Here is a 21,184-nt window from a genome sequence, read left to right as displayed (position 1 = left end):
TTCTGATTCTTGTTGGTTTGCCATAATTCACCTGCTAGCCTGATAACTATATAGTATTGATGTGAACACCTGGAAGGCCACAGGTTCCTCATTCCTGAATGGAAAAGGGTCCACGTTTCATAGATTTTCTCAATGAACATAGAAGACTGCAGACTATTCCTTTATCACACTGATGATTCTAGAATGATCTGCTTTCTAAGTAGTGTAAAGACTCATACAAATACCATCTCGTGATACAAAGGTTGAAAGACTTAAGATTGACATTTGCTGATCACAGATATCTCTCTCCAAGCTGCTCTGGTGTCTTTTTGTATGAATTTGTTGTTGTTGTTACTATTATAACTTTTACATTGTTCTGTTATTATCTTTAATATGATGGGATTTGTTGCAAAAAGGGGGAAAGACAAAAGAAAAACTACGGCTTTCTAAGAATACTTTGCACTTGTGTATGTACAGTGTCCATCCCTGATGTTTCTGGTTTCTTTTCACAGAAATCCAAAATATCAACATATGAGAAAATGTGGGCATTTATGAGCAGCAGGCAGCAGACAGCACTGGTGAAGAACAATGATGAGGGAATCCAGCGGGTGCTCACCACCGATTATGCTCTGCTGATGGAATCCACAAGTATAGAATATGTCACTCAAAGAAACTGCAATCTCACTCAGATTGGTGGGCTCATTGATTCCAAAGGTTATGGTGTTGGAACTCCCATTGGTAAGAAATGCATACATATATTTTGTGACTGGCATACTTCAGTGGATTCCATAAGAAACTTTTGATCAGAAGCTTTCCATTCTTGGGAAGTGGTATAATACCAGCCTAGCCTGTGGAAGGGGATAATTTGACTTCACCCCCATCCCCACAAATATATCTTAATAAGAATCCCATGCTATGCTTTTGCATTCATGAACCACTTTAATCCTTAGAGAGTACACTAGGGCTTCTCCTTTGCTGGATATTCTCCCTGCTGGTTCAGCTAAAGTTGAACATTTGGGGGAGGTGTTCTCAGTTGACTTGTCATCATCTAGTGTTCAGTTTTGCATTTGCAAGCTAAAAAAAAGATTGAGAGGCCTGCCACACTGCAGAAATATTGCAGTTTGACACCACTTTAACTGTTATGGCTCCATCCTGAGGAATCATAGGATTTGTAGTTTGATGAGGTATTCAGCCTGGTCTGTCAGATAGCTCTAGTGCCTCACCAAACTACAAACCCCAGGATTCTGTAGGATAGGATCATGGTAGTTAAAGTGGTTTTAAACTGCTTTATTTCTGCACTGTGGCTACACTCTTGGTTCTGCTTTTTCAGCCAATTCCACTTTTTGACAGTCCTCTGTCCCTAGCCCATCAAATAAATGGGGGCTTCATCTATATTTTCCTTGGTCTCCTTCAAGTGCAGTTGGGCTTATTTAGCCAGGTAGGTATAGGACTGTTGAATTCCATCCCTAATGTATTTAAGAGATGCAAAGGCATTCAGTACTTTAAAGAGATGTATACAGATGTCAGTTTGTCATCTTTCAGGAAAAAAGAGGAGGCAAAAGTTTGGAAAAGTTACATTGGGACTATGTTTACAGAATCCTGGAAGTTGTAACTAAAGTAGTTTTTCCAAGTTTTGAAAAAAATATTGTATACTTTAAACATTAGTATTTTTAGAATCAAAAGCTCAAGTTTACCTGAACTCTTTGTGTGTATAAAATTTAATTTACTTAAATAGTCTTCTTGGGAACATTTAATTTCTTACAATAAAACATGCTCCAATCCCTGAGGAAAAAATACAAAAATGCAGAAGTTCTGTGGCAATGAGTGATTCATTGTGAAGTTTTCAAAGCCGTACTAAAGATTCTGTGCTTCAGAGCAAGAACAATGAAGGAGTAAACTAGAACAGATGGTAGTTCCTAAGAGAGGGAGAATGTATGCATCAGAAATACAGCTGGGGGTGAAGTTGTAAGAGGTTACTTGTATGATTAATAGAGTTTTAAAGAAAGAGTTGAAAAGATACATATATGTGTTTATGATGACATCAATAATCTTGCTATCACAATCAAAGCAAACAGAAAAGTTAGAATGCTTCATAGAGCATGAATGCTTTTCTTCATCATTTTAGCTGTTTCCATTGTGATCTTATCTTTGTCATTAAGTGGCAGAGCTTATGGCATTTTGCATGTTAACATATTTTATGCTGGTGGAAATATTCTAGGACTACAGTTGGCTTCATCAACACTTATGCATCTGATGAAGTAGCATCTAGTCCAGTCTTGGGGACATGGTAGCCCTCCCATCAATCCTGACTATTGGCTATATACCAGGACTGAAAAAAAAACAATGTCTCCAGAGTTACAGATTCCTTGCCTCTCTTATATTCCGTAAATTTTTATGCCAAAATATGTGTGTGTGATGTTTAAAGTGCCTTTTAGTTCTCTCTCTCTCTCTCTCTCTTGTGTTTATAAGGGGGACTATTACTCTGGAATTTAAAATATTTCAAGTTCTGTATGAAAAGCAACATTCCACCCTAAGCTACGCAACTGTTTTTTCTAACTAAAACAAATGCAAAACCAAAGGTAGCCATGATGTCAAAAACAAGCCAGATGTTGTTGGAGTGCAGCTCCCAACAGTTCGAACCAAGCTAGTCAGTGTTGAGGACTGCTGGGGCTGCAGTTCCCCAAAATATGAGGAGCTAAAACAGTTCCTATCCCTGATCCACAAGAACAAAATAAAATCTAAAATTCACACATCGGCAATACAATAGGCCCTTAGAATTTGCTGGTGTTTGGTTCTAGGAGTTACCCTGGATACCAAAATCCATGGATGCTCAGGTCCCAATAAATACAATGGCAAAAATCAAGGTTTGCTTCTTATAGTTTATATATATATATTGAATATTTTCAAGCTGTGGATGATTGAATCCATGGATAGGGTATCCGTGGATGTGGAAGGCCGACTGTTTACCTTCACAGTGTTCTTATAATATACTAGCTGATTTAGAATTTTCTTAAGCTCTAAGGAAAAATAGTCATATTGCATTGTTCACAGTTCATGGTTAAACGTAACATCTACTTTTTAGTTTTTCACAGTTTTTAAAAAAATAAACAAATAAAGCCCAAATACATCTTTGGGCTATAATAATACACAGTATTGCTACAATATCCTCTGAGACCACCTTTCTGTGCCAAGAAATAAAAACATGGAATATAATGTTTCATTTTTAGAAAGGTTTTAGAAGTGACAGTGACAGTCTCTGCACAAAAGAGGAAAATAAACATTTTATTATAAAACATAATATCATAAAAATATGCTCCATTGAGTACATGATTAATGAAAAAGAGAAGCATGGTAATGAAGGTGGAGGGCTCTCGCTGCCAGAGTAGGCTCACAGGAAGGACAGCAGAAAGTACTTTTAAAAAAGAGGAGGCTGAAATAATGAGTAAATCACTATATTGCTATCATTAGGTCTCACCAATCTGCAAGACCAGCCACAATCAGAGTGAAGACTGACAAAGTGTATCTCTAGCACATGGAAAGCAGTGAGTGTTAGGATTTTCAAACAACTGTTGTCAGGGATTTCCCAGAAGGTGTCTTACAATACAGTGCAAATAAAGGTATTCAGCAGTTAAAGCCAGGGCATGTCAGATGCTTGCACTGAATTTTTGTACTACCTACTCCCTCTGCTGCTGAAAATTAATTATAACAAATAGGTGAGAAGTTACTTGTTGTCCATCTTTTTCTATTGCTTAAGCAAGCCAAAACCTATAGTTAAGGACTTTTGAGTTTCTTTATCAACACATCATGATATCTCTGTCTGCCTAGATTACACACAAACACAGAGAGAGTCCTCAGTAGCAAACTAACCCAGAAAAAGAATTATGGGAACTCAAATGCTTGCACAATATTGTGAAATTATAGGTGGTCCAATGGAGAGTTGGTCATCTGTATCCACAGATACTTTATCCACAGATTCAACCATCCATAGCTTGAAAATATTCAAGCTATATTGCTGTGTTTGCTGAGTTGAAATACATGCGGAAATATATGTATGAATTTGTAATGAAGACATTCTCTACTCCTGCTGGGAGTATTTTCCCCAAACTATATACGGTAAGTATTAGGCAACCTGAGACTTTCCAGATTTGGCTTGACTGACTCAGCATAGCCAATGGTGAGGAACGCTGAAAGCCAAATTCCAACCACATTTATAGAGACACACTTTGTTTACCCAGCATTAAAGAGTCAAGTACAAATAAGTCAAGAGAAGAAGATAGCCTATCATTGTCATCATCATTATCATCCCCATCCTTATTTATACCTTTCCCCAAATCTGTAAGGGAACTTACATATTGAAACAAAAGCAATATAGCTAAAAACATTATGGCCAGAATGCCATAACAGTATGGCAATTACAAATGTGTAACCTAGAGTCACACATTCATGACTGTTACACATTCACAGCCATCTATGTAGGCCCTAGTTTAAGGGCTACATAGGGAACATGAAGGTCCTCCAAGCTACTTTACCAGGAAGCAACTGCTGCAGTCAATGAGTTTTGTTTTCCTGTTGCTCAGGAAGCAACTGGCTGCCTTTCCATCTCCATCACACAAGTAATCTCTGGCACAAGGAGGAATTGCAGCAAGAGCCCTGTTTCTGTCTGTTGCAATGGAAATTGCTCATGGAACAGTGTTGAAACAGCAGTCAACCACTTCCCAAGTGGCAGGGGAACAGACCCACATCAACTGCAGTGGCTGCTTCCTAGTAAGGTCAAGATGGAATTCACTGTATAGCGGTGTAACTACAGCACTTACACATATGTAAAGACCATTATGGCTGATAAAGTTAACATTAAAATGTAATTAAACTATTGATAACATGAACATCAATTTAAAACATAAAATTAAAAAAGCATTTTAAGAAGAGAACAATTAATAAAAGCTGTGCAGCACCCTATCAAAAACCCTTTCTTTTAAAAAAAATCAGCTCTTTTGAAAGCTTGTCAGAATAAAATGCTCTGTCTGAACCAGGGGAAAAATATCCTTGTCTAAGAACTCTTTCTCCTTTTCCTCAGGCTCTCCTTACAGAGATAAAATTACAATTGCCATCCTCCAGCTACAAGAGGAAGGCAAGCTGCACATGATGAAGGAGAAATGGTGGCGAGGCAATGGCTGTCCTGAGGAGGATAGTAAAGAAGCCAGCGCCTTGGGCGTGGAGAACATTGGTGGCATCTTCATTGTGCTTGCAGCAGGACTTGTTCTCTCTGTCTTTGTGGCTATTGGAGAATTTATTTACAAATCAAGGAAAAACAGTGATATTGAACAGGTAGGTCAAGTTTGGATGGATCTATGTGGGTATGGTATTTGGGAAATCTACAAAAAACCCTCCTTCCTCTTCATGACCCTTATTAAAATTAAAAGATGCCAGAAGACCCATCTTGTGAAGAGCAGAATGTGGAGAGGTTGAGACTACAACTCCTAGCAGTGCCATTGGCCATGCTGGCTGGTGGTTTCTGGGAATTTTAGTCCAAAAAGTAACTTTTACAAGCTCTGGTCTCTGGGAATTTGGGGAGAGGCGTGTCAGAAAGTCATGTGGCCAATTTCTGGAAGCAGCCCAAGACATTTTGCTGCCAGAGATGGAACAGCAAATGAAATCTTCCAAAAAGTTTGGGGGCAGGTGCAGTTCAACTTGTTTCAACAGTACCCAAAGTTGGCCAAGCTAGAGGCAGAAAATCCTACAAGAGCCTCTTCCTGGAGTAAATATCCAGTCTTGCAACAATCAACAGTTTGCTGTCCTTTCATGGCAACCAAAATCATCTGTTTAATATAGCTCACTCTTCATGATGTTAGGAAAAGCTCTCTATGTTAGTAGCTAACTGCAGTGTTAAGTTTATATGGTGTTCTCCTAGGAATATAGTATTCATTCACTATGAGTCAGCTTTTTTCTGATCAACTGCCTGATGCAGTGGGAGAACACCACATTAAGGTTCCCTTTGTTCAGGCAGATGTCAAACTGCTACCCAGATTCCCTGACGGCAGAGCTCTGGAGTATCAGTCAGAGGCCATGTTGGGCTTTTATTTCAGCAAAGCAGTGAATCGCCTCCAACTCTTGAGTTCACATTTTAAAAGAACTATCCAAGGTGCTGAAACATAGTCCCCAAATAGGTTCAACACTTCTAATAGCCTAGAGCAGATTCAGAGGCCCACTGATATGGAAACCACCAGCTTTCACTAGGATTGGGATGAAACTCAAATTTAGAATAGGCTGTGGCGAGTTCCTCTCCTTTTAATAGGCTATGACAAATTCTCATACAGATTTTATGGTACGGTCTGGTGTGCGCTTAATGAGGAGAGAAAGTACCCAGGGTTCTGTTCAGCAAATGTTTTTGCTGGGGAAGATGCATACATTTTCTCCCTGGCTGTCTGCCCCTGTATATTTGCATTCCCTCTGTCTTCCAAATAGCTATTTGGAAAGCTGACAGAAGGGCAATTTGACAGGAAAAGGCATTCCTTACATGCTACCGTCTTTGCCACATTCATGCTGATGCCTCACTAAAGAGCTGCTTGTCTGTCTGTTGGGGCACAATTTAAATAGGGCAGAAGATGGACAGAAAGAGACATCCATATATGCCTTTCCCCCACTTAAATCTTCCCCTACCCATAAGATGGCTGCTGCTGGTGGCGGCATAAAGGGACTTCAGCATGCAAGTAGGCAGGGTTTAAACATCCTAATGCCTGCATGGTGAAATGGGAAGGAAAAGATTGTGTTGGATGTGTATGTGAGAACAGTATGAGAAGATGATGTTGACTACATTTGCTTATGCACATGTGCATCTTTTGATCTGCAAGCACGGGTACAGCCCCTGACCCATCACTCATATGGCCCTCAGGGACAGAAAGGTTGCCTAAGATTGAGAAACCGTGTGGTGTAATGGTCTGAGTGTTGGACTAGAACTCCAGGAATCCAGGGTTCAAATCCCTGTTCAGCCATAGAAACCCACTGGGTGACCATGGAAAATTCTCTCAGACTTAAAGAATGCAGTGGAGAACCCCTCCTGAATAAATCTTGCCAGGGAGACCATAGGAGATGTTTGCCATCTGTCGGAGTTGATTTAAGGGCTCAGAACAACAACAACAAACATTACTCTAAAGGCAAGGATTGAGCAAATTACCTTTGGGACTGCAACTCCCTGAATCCCCCACCAGCCACCATTCACCATAGGCTCAAGAATTCTGGGAGTTGCCGTTCAAAAAGCAAACCCTTCATGCTTGTAAAGGTGTAATAGAGAAGGGACCATTATCCTTTTTATCTTTATTCTGGTACTTGTGCTGGCTGCATAAAGGAAGCTCAAACATTCTACAAACAAATATTCTCAGTGAATCTTCTGATAAAAGAACATAGATTTTCAGCTGAAGCTTTCATTAGCACCTCTGGTTTGCCCATCACAAAGGCTACCAGAATGTCCCTCACCCCCTGCTGCTCTGCTGCTGAAGAAGGCTTTTTCTAGTCTGAGATTACCCCTATTCTCATTGTGGCTCAAGGCTTAGCATGCCTTATAGTTGAGGAAAGGATCAAACTGCTGGATTGAATTCCACTTTTATAATCCTACCTAAATATATAGTGCTCCTGCTGAGTCATGTTTATGAAAGTAATAGACTGTTTAGTGTCCACTCCCTCTTTCATGCCCTTTTATTTAATAATAAGCAAAGGGATTGCGAGATAATGTCATTTATCTGCCATTCCAATAACCATCATATACTATAAATGCAACCTGAAGAGCATTCTTTCTGTGCATGGAAGTTACACAGGAGTTACTAGGCTCAGTTGGTTCCCATTGGCTGCAGTCTTGTGGCTGGCTTTATACATTCCATGCACTTTCACATAAGTTTCAGAGGCCTGACAAGGGGGTAACTACATCTGTACATGTGTCTCCACCCTATCATCAAAGGTCCAAAACACACTGCAGAAATAATCCAGTCTGAGACCACTTTAACTGCCCTTGCTCAGTGCTAGGGAATCCTAGGAACTGTAGTTTATTGTGGCACTAGAACTCTCTAACAGAGAAGGCTAAGTGTCTCACCAAACTACAATTCCCAGGATTCCCTACTACAGAGCCAGGGCAGATATAGTGGTTTTAACTGGATTTTTTCTGCAGTGGGTTTTGGGCCGAAGTGGAGAACTCTGATATAATATTGATTAATTTTATGTCCAATACTCTATGAGAGAAAGTGTAAAAATAAGCAGGTGTCTCATTTTCTGCCTCAGTATTGTGATGTGATGTAGTAGTCTCTGCCACTAATTCTGTGCAGATTTTGCCTTCCTATCAAACTGGAAAATTTCTATAAGCAATTTTGAAATAACGTCCTTCTTTGTTTTCCATATTGTTACCAATGTATCAAAATGTATTGATAACAGTGGGAGAAAAAAAGAAGTCTTCCTCCAATAATGCGATAGCATCAGGAGTCTTCTATGCCTCTTAAAGGCTTTAAATCAAGACAGCATTAAATCAGGACAATTTGATTTAATCAAAATACACAGGCTTCTCTTCTCAAGATTACAATTTGCACTAGGCTTTTACTCATGTCTTGAAAACGCCCAGGCTAACGTCTTGACATGGAAACTGCAATAAATTACATGTTTAGCAGTTTGATCAGTGCTGATCACTGATCAGCACTGCCAGACTCAACACTGGCAGATCAGTAATCAATTGTTATTACTCTTTTAAATAATACCACTAAATCCTGAAATCTGGGTAGGATTCAGCTGGAAAAAATATTATGTACATCTACAATAATTGGGCTGAATCTTGTTAGAGTGAGCTTTATTGAAGATGCTGAAACCCCCAAAGGTGTTTGTATTAAGCTGTTATGAAAAAGCCCAAGTATGATTGTTTTCCTACCAACTCCTTTTTCTCCTTTTCTTTCAGTATTTGAAAAAAGGAATTATAAAATGTGAATGGGGAACCATTATGTAAATTGCTAGTTTTTAAAAAAAAAATGTGTTGATGCTAATATAAAGTTCAGATATACATTTTCTTTAAAGTACCTCTTATTGTTATGTATATTTTGACAGTTTATGTTTTCCATAAGTATGTCCTATGATTTAAATATCATTCTCATCTTAAACCTTTTTTTGTTACATTGGTTAATCATTTATATCTTTATTTTTTCTTCTTCCATCTTTTCTTTTTTGCATGCGACAAGGCCTTTTGTTTCTTTTATGGACTACAGTGCAAGCAAACTCATCCATCCAACTCCACTTCTGGAACTACCTTATCTACGGAGTTAGACTGTGGCAAATTAATTCGGGAAGAACGAGGGATTCGAACACAACCCTCAATTCATACTGTATAGTTACAGTAGATAAAAGGTGTGTTCAGTGAATAGTTAACCTGTTTGAAGAGTATACATTAGGGGTTGGGGGAATTAGTTGACTCCAATGGGCTAGAGAGCTTTGACTGGGATTCAGAGCATTACTCAGCTTACTTTTTTCCATGTGTCCAAGCAAAGTCTGGATTCATGTTTCTAGCAGTAGTCCCATATATCAAATGGCAAAGTGAGAGGAAAAAGAAGAGACCTGGGGATATATATATATATATATATACAGTATATATATATATATATAATTTAAAAGGACTTTTAAAATTTTCTTCAAAAACATATTTTACCATTTTTTCACTTTAAGTACATGAAACAATGTATATGTTAATACATTTAGGTTGTGTATATGATACTGTAATTCAAAGATACAATTTTAATTTTGCTAGTCATTTATGTCATAACTATTACCATTACATTCAGTGATATTCAGGAATTGTGATTCATGAGTAACATTAGTGCAAAAAAATTACTAAAGATTCTGCATGGGTATAGTATGGGAGGAGGTTCATGGAGGAATGACACCATGAGTTACTGCACTGGGTGACACCAACTCTAGTGATGCCACTGACCCAAATCCCTCTTTGAGCAGAATACTGTGGCAGAAAAAGCTAAAGCAGTTGCCTGGAGAAAAGAAGGTTAAGAGGTGATATGATAGCCCTGTTTAAATATTTGAAGGGATGTCATATTGAGGAGGGAGCAAGCTTGTTTTTTGCTGCTCCAGAGATTAGGACCCGGACCAATGGATGCAAGCTGCAGGGAAAGAGATTTCACCTCAACATTAGGAAGAACTTCGTGACAGTAAGGGCTGTTCGACAGTGGAACACACTTCCTTGGAGTGTAGTGGAGTCTCCCTCCTTGGAGGTCTTCAAATGGAGACTGGATGGCCATCTGTCAGGGATGCTTTGATTTGGATTTCCTGCATGGCGGGGGTTGGACCGGATGGCCCTTGCGGTCTCTTCCAACTCTATGATTCTATGAAAGTCCTGAGAATTTGTACAACTGTGCCTTATAAATCCAAATCACAGTATAGTGGTATGTCGCGATTAATAAATGTATTGTCTTCTTAGAACAGAAGATACTTAGGTTCCTCTTACAGCAGTATAGAGTCATTCCAATCTAGCAATAGAAATATTCATTTGGAAACATTATGAAAAGGCCCTTCCCGTGTCTTGTTCCACACTACTTGATTGGAACACTTTGATACCCCCGTAATTGTCATGGCTACAACCTGCTTTATCTTGGGGTCTGTAGTTTGGTGAAGCAATAGAGCTCTCTGGCAGAGAATTCAAAATATCTCACAAAACATCTAATCTTAGGATTCCATGGAATGGAGCAATGTCAGTTAAAATGGTATGAAAGTGCTACATATGTATAGGGTAAAAGAGACCTCAGGTCTGGCACAGCTCATGCAGATTGGATTGAATTGAATTCCCAGATGGGGATCTGGGAATACATGGCCTGGGAACAATGAATTTGTTTTGTGGTGTGGATGGCAACACAAATCTCACCCATAGTTCTAGAGTGGGATGCCCATTCTAATCTGCATTGCAAGATCTGGATCACTGGTGGTTACATGCTTTGTTGCAGCTGCCTGTACTTGGAACGAGGTCAATAACTTCTCACCATTTTTGTGTATGATTTAGTGTTTTCAGGTAAGAATAATTTGCTTTCATTTTCATTCCTTATCCAGGCGGAACTAATTAAAATCGTGCTTTTCCTTCAGAACACCAAACACCTGAAAGTGAGGCTTTTAGGTATTAGTTTTTATCCCCAGTGAAAATTCAATGCAGTTCTTTCTTTTCAAAGCATAAGCCTTCAGGAGCCTATTAGCTTCTCAGAAATACCCAATGGGTACAGACAGTAATGCTTCTGGCTGACAGTACAATGTCTGTGAAGTCAAGATTTTAATGTCATATTTATCATATTGCAATGCTGTAGCTCCAGTGGATGCAGTAGTCCAAGTGGTTAAGACTCTGACTCTGACAACTGCAAGATCGGCAGGTTGGCAGTTTGAGGCCCAGGTGCTGCATGATGGGGTGAGCTCCTGTCACTAGCCCCAGCTTTTGCTAACCTAGCAGTTCAAAAGCATGCAAATAAATAAATAGGTACCACTTTGGACCGCCAGAGCAGTCCTTGGACAACACTGGCTCTTCAGCTTAGAATTGGAGTTGAGCACCGCCCCCTACAGTCAGTTATGACTAGACATTCATGTCAAGGGACTACCATTACCTTTAATGCTGTAGATAAGGTTCGGAAATAAACTGCATTCTTTATTTCTACACCAGGAAATAATTATATACTGTAAATTAGGCATTAATCTTATTTCTAAATTGATCTTACAACATTATGAATCATATAACATTCTTCATTTTTAAATTACATGAATTGTCAACCATGTAATATATTTTTGCAGAGATGGTTATTATTTATTGGAATATCTTATGGATCCTGGGATGTCTTCTAAACTCAGTTTAAAGCATACAGACATACCCTGAAGTAGTTTGGAGCACAAGATGCATGGAAGCATCTTTCCATGTCTTTATTCTTACTGGATGGAGGAGCACATCCTCAGTTCAGTGTTGTGTGCATGGGTTCCATTTTCCAGTTCAGCAGCTAGGACTTTGCATTCTAATCTCTTTTCAGAATTCTGGATACGTAACTATTAGGACCTATGTAAGACCTATTTAAATACTAGCGATGTGATTTACCTCTTTCCCACTCTTTTCTAATTAATTTGTCTTGTAGTGTTGACAGAACATGTTTGCAACAGCTCAACAAAAAAAAAATCTTTAAAACACTTTTAAAGTCAGAGATTTAACAATTGAGTGTGTTCAAATCTACTTGTTTTTTAGGTCTCATTTTTTAAAAACCACATTGTACATTGTCTTTCTTTTGGAGTTACTTTGGTCTGACTTGAAGGAAACTGTGGACTCAAGCAGATGGGTGGCTTGGAGCGGCCTCTGGCCGCTCCAAGCTCTGAGCAGCACGGGTGTGCAGTGACTGGATGCCGTGGTTCCAAGACTGACCACTGCCACGGTCCAGAATGCACATCTGGCAAGAAGCAGTTTTTCACTGCTCCTTTTGCGGCCAGGTTTGAGCCACATTAGCTAGGCCTCAGTGTGGCTTTTGGCCAATCCAGGGTTGTGTTTCCTTTGCACAGTATGCTCTGGATTGGCCTGAAGGCAGTGCTTTTTGTACATCTGTTTCAGTCCTATGATTAGAACTGCAACCTTACTCCAGAGGCCAGAAATAAATCATTTTGTTAAACCCTAAGGCAAAACCCAGATAATTAATGTTTTATTGGACTACACCTTCCAGAATCCTTCAACCATCTTGGATATTGACCTATCTACATGGGGAATGCTATGAGCTGCATTCCCCAGGTAGCTAGGTCAGTGTCGAAGATGTCTGAGAGATTCTGAAAGATGTAGTCCAAAAAACATTAACTTTTCTTGGTTTTGCCGTAGGATTTAGCAAATTGTTTTACTATAAAGAGATTGTAGGAACAATGAACTGCCACTGGTTGACTTCTTCAAATGATGTCACAGACTATCATTCCTTTCACTTACAGAGCAGCATAGCAATTTTCTATTTTTATCCTAGTATAATCCAGAATAGAAAATCAATTTTAATTTCAAATTATGTTTGTATTTATTTTGTGTCTGATATGTGCTACCAACCGCTGATCAACACTTCAGTACTGAGTTTCTATACTCTCCCTGGCTTCCACAGTTGTTGTTGTTGTTATTATAAACTACAGCTGGCCCTGCCATTTCTCTCCTGCTGAAGTCATATACCCCCAGGGCCCACCATAAGACAAAGAAACTCTGTTCTAAAGAGGCCTCTTGCAGTACTTTCTGCTGTAAAAAAAATGCCCTATCCTATGCCTAACCTTTTGTGGAAGTGCCTCCCCACCCCCATGTTGTGTCATGAGACCCTCCAAGCCAGTGCAGAGACCTTCCTGTGCAGCACCAGGGTGTCCATTATTTTGACACTTCTTTGTATATTCTTGCATTTTGCATGGACTTTCAAGACAAATTTCTAAATTTATTATTTTTTATGTACTAGACCCAGACCTTGGAAAAGTTACATTTTTGGAGAGCATGTCCCTAAATCCCAGTAAGCATGGCTTTGTTGGAGGGAGCATTAAAAAAAAAGCATCTTTTCCATTCACTGATACATCCACAGTAGCCTGTTTCTATATGCAGCTCATGATCTTTGGATCACAGCTGATAACATGTTTTACTATGCATAAACATTCAGAGGCTATAGTTTCTTTCATTTTTCTTTCTTTCAATATCTCTTTTTATCTTGCCATCTCCATTTTCTTTAAAACTCTTGCACAGAGCCTTTCACATATACTGTACTTTACATCCTTTTCTTACTTATCAAGAATATAATTTCTTCAATGGACAGGCTGTCTTGATCTTTCTTCTCCAAGACAGTAGCTTCTTTCCTTCATTATTTCCTCAGGAGCAAGGATGTAATTCTGAAACATCTACCTCCCTATCTCCTGAAATATTAGCATGTAGTCCTTTGGCAAGGAGAGGAAGAACTTTCAGCAACATTTCTGAGTGTAAAATGGGTCAGAAGAAATTCCTTTTACCTTACCCGAGTATGAAGTGGTTGAGAAGACTTCTTTTACTTTAGAAACTTTTTTAAAAATCCAATCTTTGCACACTTAATGCAAACAGTGGCACGAAACTATCCACACAGTCTTTCAGTACCGTATTTCAGTTAAGAACTAGAGAGAACATAGTGCAAACATGTGGATAAGACAGGAAATAATGCTGCACTGAAAGCTCCATGTTAACAGGACGAAATGACAAAGTCAGTCTATTGGTTAGGGATGGAAAAAATATTTTAAAATGTTCACCCAAAATTGTCAAAATGTGTTTTGCAGGTGATGAGAAGAATCCTGTATTTCAAAAGATGTCTGCAGTCCAGGACTTATTCTGCACAAAATTTGCATGTGGATGTTGTTTGTAATTTAAAAAACCCTAGATTTTTCTGTGCGGGAAATACAAAATACAGAAAATGGTGTAGTTAGGGAGTTATTCTGTGCAAAATTTGCATTTTGGTGATTTGCATAGAAAACAATATTTTCTGTGCAAAAAAACCCAGCTTTTTCTGCATAAGAGATAATATTTCTGCATGAAAATTACTCTTGCATTTTTTAAAAAAATATATATGTTTCCAGTGTAAATTTTGTGCAGAATTAGTCTTGAATTGTAAACAGGCTTCAAAAACTGTGTCATTTTCAAAGACTTTATCACAGAGACAAGGAAGTTGTCAAAAATGTTCATTGCTTCCTTCAAGAGGGAACTTAGTGAATAATTACATCTCTACTATTGATCCATCCAGCCCAGTATTATCAACTCTGACTGGCAACAGCTCCATGGGGTTTTAGGCAGGATGCTTTTCTATCCCTTCCAGGAGATAGCAACATGGGCCTTTTAGTCCAGCATTCCCAACCAGTCCAATCTTGCTTGGCTCCTGAAATCAGATGAGATTGGGTATGTTCAGGATGATATGGTGGTAGTTATTAAGCCCTGTTTGAGCTTGATCTAATACAGGGAGAGGCGGGATGCAAATAATAATAATAATAATAATAATAATAATAATAATAATTGCAGCAACATGGGCCTTTCAGTGCAGCATTACTTCTTGCATTGCCCACATGACTATACCGTGGTTTTCATTCACATTGCCACTTCATGAAAGCATTGTTCTCAAAGAGTCTTGTAGTGCTCCAGCATTCTCAGTGGCAGTTTAATGAAGTGTTTTTTTCCATGTAGCAGACCCCCTTAGCCACCCCAGTAAATAGAAACTTCTCGTCTACATCCCCAGTAAGGAGTTTGCTTCATTCTACCCAACTTTTTTTACTTGTTTCTCTCTTTTCCTTTGCCCCAGCCAGTTCATACACCATAAAATCTAATATAGAATTACTCACTAGGATTTTGTACAGAATCTTAGTGAGGTGTACCTGGAGAAGCCAGGGATTGAACCTTGGACTGTTTGCATGCAGAACATGTGCTCTATCACTGAGCTACAGCACTTCCCTGCAAGCAAATAAGGCTGTCTGCTGTTATATGCATAATGCCTGCCATAGGCAGTAATTCAAAGAAGTCTGCAAGTTCCTCCACAGCAATGCTCATGGATGCACTATACTCTAACTTGTTTTTTAAATGCAAGGGAAATACAGCATGCATTTTCATTGCACCATATGAAAGTATATATGTGCGGGGGGAGGGTATGTATGTGAAATTCCTGTTTGCTGAGTGCATATTTTGTCATATACTTAAATAAGCCCAATATATTATGGGTTTTGTGTCCCTTTGAGTTTCTTTTTTGCAAAATGTGCAAAACAGATTAGTACTTTTATTATTATAACAGATTAGTACTTTTTGTCTTGCAGGAAAAGTGTACATGACTTTGATAATATATGCACTTAACCACAGAGTCTGGGTTTCCATAGATGTTATTACTGTTAGGTTGGACTATGTGGCTGGGACATAGAATCCCTTTAAAGTAGCTCTTTAAAATGGTCTCCCTTAAAAGCTTCCTTCTATCTGACAAATTCTGCACAGTCTTTCTAAAAAAGTAACTGAACATCTGTCTTGCTTCCTAATCTCCCATTGCATGACACAGACTTAAATGAGAAAAAATACTTTGGAAAAGCCTTTTCCTGTTTCATTTTATCTTGGTCATGCGGGGGGGGGGGGAGTATTAATGTGGGGTGTTCAAGGCTGAAGACAGAATCTCCTGGTCCAAAAACTGCATGATACAAGAGCAATAAGGGGTAAGAAAGATGACAGTCTAGCAACAAGAAAGCAGTCTTATATGCAATGTAGATGTATATGTTATTTGGATTTAAGACATGTATTTCTGTTGATGTCAACAGGAATAAACTGGCTAATATCTAGAACAGATGACCACACAGTCAGAAAAGAGGGATGTAGTAGTGATGGGCGACTTCAACTATCCTGATATTTGCTGGAAGTCAAACTCAGCAAAATCCTCAAGGTCTAGCAAATTCCTCACTTGCCTGGAAGATTATTTCATGGTCCAAAAGGTGGATGAGGCAACAAAGGGGTCAGCTATTTTAGATCTGATCCTAACCATCAAGGATGACTTAGTTAATGGGGTACAAGTGGTGGGATCATTAGGTGGAAGTGACCATGTTCTCCTGGAGTTTGTTATACAATGGAAAGGAGAAGCCAGGCATAGTCAGACACGCATTCTAGACTTTAGGAGAGCGGATTTCCGTAAACTTAGAGAAGTATTGAGGGTGATCCTGTGGTCAGAAATACTAAAAGGGAAGGGAGTTCCGGACGGATGGGAGTTTCTCAAAAGAGAGATACTGAAGGCACAATTTCAAACAGTTCCAGTGAGAAAGAAAAATCGGAGGTGTCTCAAGACACCAGGATGGATGACTAAGGAACTTTCAACGGAGCTAAGTTTGAAACGGAACATATACAAGAAATGGAAAAAGGGGGAAATCACAAAAAAGGAATTCAAAGAAATAGCAGGCATGTGCAGGGGTAAAGTCAGAAAAGCTAAAGCGCAGAATGAACTCCGGCTTGCTAGAGAGGTTAAAAAGAATAAAAAGGGATTTTTTGGATATGTCCGCAGCAAAAGGAAGAAGAAGGAAACGGTAGGGCCACTACGTGGAAAAGATGGCAAAATGCTAACAGGGGACAGAGAAAAGGCAGAATTACTCAACACCTTCTTTGCCTCAGTCTTCTCAGAAAAGGCAAAGGGTGCTCAACCTGAGGATAATGGAGCAAAGGACAGACTAGGGGAATTTCAGCACAGAATAAGTAAAGATAGTAGAGGAATACCTTGTTAATCTAAATGAATTTAAGTCTCCAGGACCATATGAACTACATCCAAGGGTACTAAAAGAACTGGCAAATGTAATATTGGAGCCATTGGCAATCATATTTGAAAACTCCTGGAAAACAGGAGAAGTCCCAGCAGCCTGGAGGAGGGCAAACATTGTCCCCATCTTCAAAAAGGGAAAAAAAGAGGATCCCAACAATTATCGTCCAGTCAGTCTGACATCAATACCAGGAAAGATTCTAGAGCAGATCATTAAACAGAGAGTCTGTGAACATCTAGAAGGCAATGCCATAATCACAAAAAGTCAACATGGGTTTCAGAGAAACAAGTCATGCCAGACAAATCTGATCTCTTTCTTTGATAAAATTACCAGCTTGGTAGATGAAGGGAATGCTGTGGATATAGTATATCTTGATTTCACTAAGGCCTTTGACAAGGTTTCCCATGACATTCTTGCAAACAAGCTTGTAAAATGTGGGCTAGACAAAGTAACTGTTAAATGGATTTGTAATTGGTTGACCAGCCGAACCCAAAGGGTGCTCAACAATGGCTCTTTTTCAGCCTGGAGGGAAGTGACCAGTGGGGTCCCACAGGGCTCTGTCCTGGGCCCAGTGTTATTCAACATCTTTATCAATGACCTGGATGACAGAATTGGGAGCATACTTATCAAATTTGCGGATGACACCAAATTAGGAGGAATAGCTAATACTCCAGAGGACAGGATCAACATTCAAAATGATCTGAATAGACTAGAAAGCTGGGCCAAAGCTAACAAAATGAAATTCAACATGGAGAAATGTAAGGTACTGCACTTAGGGCAGAAAAATGAAATACACAGATATAGGATGGGGGACACCTGGCTGAATGAAGTCCAAGTAGACAACAAGTTGAACATGGGTCAACAGTGTGATGCGGCAGCTAAAAAGGCCAATGCAATTCTAGGCTGTATCAATAAAAGTATAGCGTCTAGATCAAGAGAACTAATAGTGCCACTATATTCTGCTCTGGTCAGGCCCCACCTGGAATATTGTGTCCAGTTCTGGGCACCACAATTCAAAAAGGACATTGAGAAACTGGAGCGTGTTCAGAGGAGGGCGACTAAAATGGTGAAAGGTCTGGAAACCTTGCCCTATGAGGAATGACTCAGGGAGCTGGGGATGTTTAGCCTGGAGAAGAGAAGGTTAAGAGGTGATATGATAGCCCTGTTTAAATATTTGAAAGGATGTCATATCGAGGAGGGAGCAAGCTTGTTTTCTGCTGCTCCAGAGAACAGGACCCGGAACAATGGATGCAAGCTACAGGAAAAGAGATTCCACCTGAACATTAGGAGGAACTTCCTGACAGTAAGGGCTGTTCGACAGTGGAATGCACTCCCTCGGAGGGTGATAGAGTCTCCTTCCTTGGAGGTCTTTAAACAGAGGCTGGATGGCCATCTGTCAGGGATGCTTTGATTTGGATTTCCTGCATGGCAGGGGGTTGGACTGGATGGCCCTAGTGGTCTCTTCCAACTCTATGATTCTATGATTAATATCCAAGTTTAGATATGGATGCAAGGATGCACGGATTTGTCATTTTTGGTTTCTATGAATTCCCTCTTAAAAGTATATATAGAAGTTCATACACAACTTCATACACATTATTCTAACATATGTATTATTTAATATACATGCAGTTTTTCCTAATATTTGCCTTGTTTGCTAACAACTTCTCATATCATTAATTGGTTTTTGTTTTAATTAAGAGATATACTTTTGCATGACTCCACTTTTGAATAGTTTTTGTTCAGATATCTTTCTAAAAATTGGAGAGCTGCATCACAAAATTCAGAAAAGTGCAAACCCCATTCCAAGTCCTGGGAAAAGAGCAGGATACAAATAAATATAATAAATAAATTATTTATTGGTTTGTGAAGTGCCAATTAGGTTGATTCACATTGAAATCTGAGTCCTTGCCCCTAGTCCAGGTTCAACATATAAGCTTACTCTAAAAGATAGTGCTTAACTGAAATGTAAAGCCTACTTGTGTAGTTTGATTGCTGTCCTTCCATCCTTTTGTAGAGGAGTTAAAAGAAAGTTCACCCATATGCTGGTATCAGAGGAATACAGCATGTCCTTGCATTTTGCTAAACAATGTGGGGATGCTCCTAGTTGTTCCATATCCATTGAAGCACAGCACTAGAACACAGGAATGGGTGATTAGTGGCCCTTGTTCATTGTACACATGTTCACCCATATATCAGGCACCCTATTGCCTGCAAATCTTTTAAACCTACGAAGTTGACGGTTTGATTAATATTTTAAAGAGATATATGTTTTGATATCAGTTCTCCACCTTTCACGTGCTCATGCCTGAAGACACATAGATGTCTTCTGTGGCTTGCCTTTATTGTCCAGCGGTATGTCATGCTTCTGTAGACATAATTTTTGTGTAATACCCCACTCAGCCTTCTCCCAGACTCACAGCAGTTCTGCATAATAACACAAGGATGGTGGGAAGATTCCAAACCAGTCATTGAAACCTGCCAATACAGCTATTAAGCAACCAGGTATAAGCCGCATAAAACATAGAGTGGAAATCGTTTTTAAATGTTGTACCTTAAACTCCACCCTCCCCCACTCCTGTCTTTTAACAGTGTCTTTCTTTCAATGCCATAATGGAGGAACTTGGAATTTCACTCAAACACCAGAAGAAATTAAAGAAAAGGCCAAGAACTAAAGGACGGTCGTCATTCACAAGTATCCTTACTTGTCATCAGAGGAGGACGCTAAGAAAAGAAACTATGGCTTGAAGACATTCAGCTTTCTCAGTGGGGAATAATCAGGAGCAGAAGACAAAAGGCAATTTAAAAAAAAACTTTGATGCCTGTCAATGGAGAAATTCTGGGGATAGAGACATTCATTTTATTTCTCAGAAAATCAGTATGGCTTTCCCTTTTTTATCTAGAGAAAGTTCGACAGATTCAGAGCTCACATAAGACTGATGGACTACTAGTGATCTGGGAAGTCGCTCTCTCTTTCTCTCTTTCTTTCTCTCTCAAAATCTCAATTTCTCTTTCTCACTTTTGAAATGATTTTTTGCATCTCTCTCTTCCAGCCCTATTCATTGCTGTATGTGCTTTCTAAATGAATAAAAACAGGGATTTTTCAATACTGTATAATGATTTCATTTCCTCAACAGAAATCTTCTAGTTTTTTCATCCTTCCAAGAAATTATTGAATCCATGGAGCTGACTTATATTGAAACAAACTATTTATCCATCTAGCTTGGAATGGATCGCTGTGGCTGTCCAAAAGTCTTTGGAAGACACTCCTGTCGTCATTCACCATTGCCTATGCTGGCTAACGCTGGCAGAAATAGTAGATGACAACTCATCTGGAGGGCCAGAATTAACCAGCCTGAAGTAACCCAGGGCAGTCTGCGCTTACTGGAATCCGGTCTCCCTGATCACATTTTCAATGCTTTACAACCTCATAGAAAAAAAGAACAACACATGCAATGTAGAGAGGCAGCACAGTATGGTGGTTTGAGCATTGGACTAGGACTCTGCAGACCAGGTTCAAATCCCAGCTCAGCCATGTAAACCCACTAGGCAAGTCACACACTCTCAGTCTCCAAGGATGGCAATGGAAACCCTCCTCTGAAGAAACATGTCAAGAAAATCCCATGGTAGGTTAGCCTCAGCTCACCATAAGTCAGAAATGACTTGAAAGCATACAAGAACATTGTGCAGTGTGATATTGACATCTTTTTAAATTGTGTGTTACTCCATCACAATATAAACAAACTGCTCAAAGGCAGCCTCCATATGATGCAATTTCACAAAGTCAGCAATTCACTAAATCAGTGTTTAAGCTAAAACTACCTATCTGTCAATACTGATATATTAAACCCCTATTATGCCCAACTCCACCCGCTAACAAAAGGCATGAATTATAGTCCCCCACCTACTATTCCCATTACCTAATCCCCCTTCACCCCCT

The 21,184-nt window shown here is 39.3% G+C and overlaps 1 protein-coding gene across 3 annotated transcripts in view; it reads left to right on the top strand.

Annotated features, from left to right (window-relative positions):
- The window catches only part of GRIK1 (glutamate ionotropic receptor kainate type subunit 1), a 103,598-nt gene extending 83,247 nt beyond the window's left edge, over positions 1-20,351 (top strand). For 2 of the 3 annotated variants that reach the window (XM_042459609.1, XM_042459607.1), the window contains 4 exons: positions 492-717; positions 5,054-5,304; positions 9,183-9,348; positions 19,837-19,951. In XM_042459609.1, the coding sequence (XP_042315543.1) occupies positions 492-717; positions 5,054-5,304; positions 9,183-9,332 (627 nt within the window). In that variant the 3' untranslated portion in view covers positions 9,333-9,348; positions 19,837-19,951. Of the gene's footprint in view, positions 1-491; positions 718-5,053; positions 5,305-9,182; positions 9,349-19,836 lie in introns of all 3 variants that reach the window. The other variant, XM_042459608.1, reaches the window with a different exon arrangement.
- The last annotated feature ends 833 nt before the right edge of the window (positions 20,352-21,184 follow it).

The sequence above is a fragment of the Sceloporus undulatus genome, chromosome 3 (assembly GCF_019175285.1).
Source record: "Sceloporus undulatus isolate JIND9_A2432 ecotype Alabama chromosome 3, SceUnd_v1.1, whole genome shotgun sequence".
Classification (NCBI taxonomy): Eukaryota; Metazoa; Chordata; class Lepidosauria; order Squamata; family Phrynosomatidae; genus Sceloporus; species Sceloporus undulatus.
The sequence above is the reverse complement of the archived record's forward strand: the minus strand, read 5'-3'. Positions and strand labels throughout refer to the sequence as shown.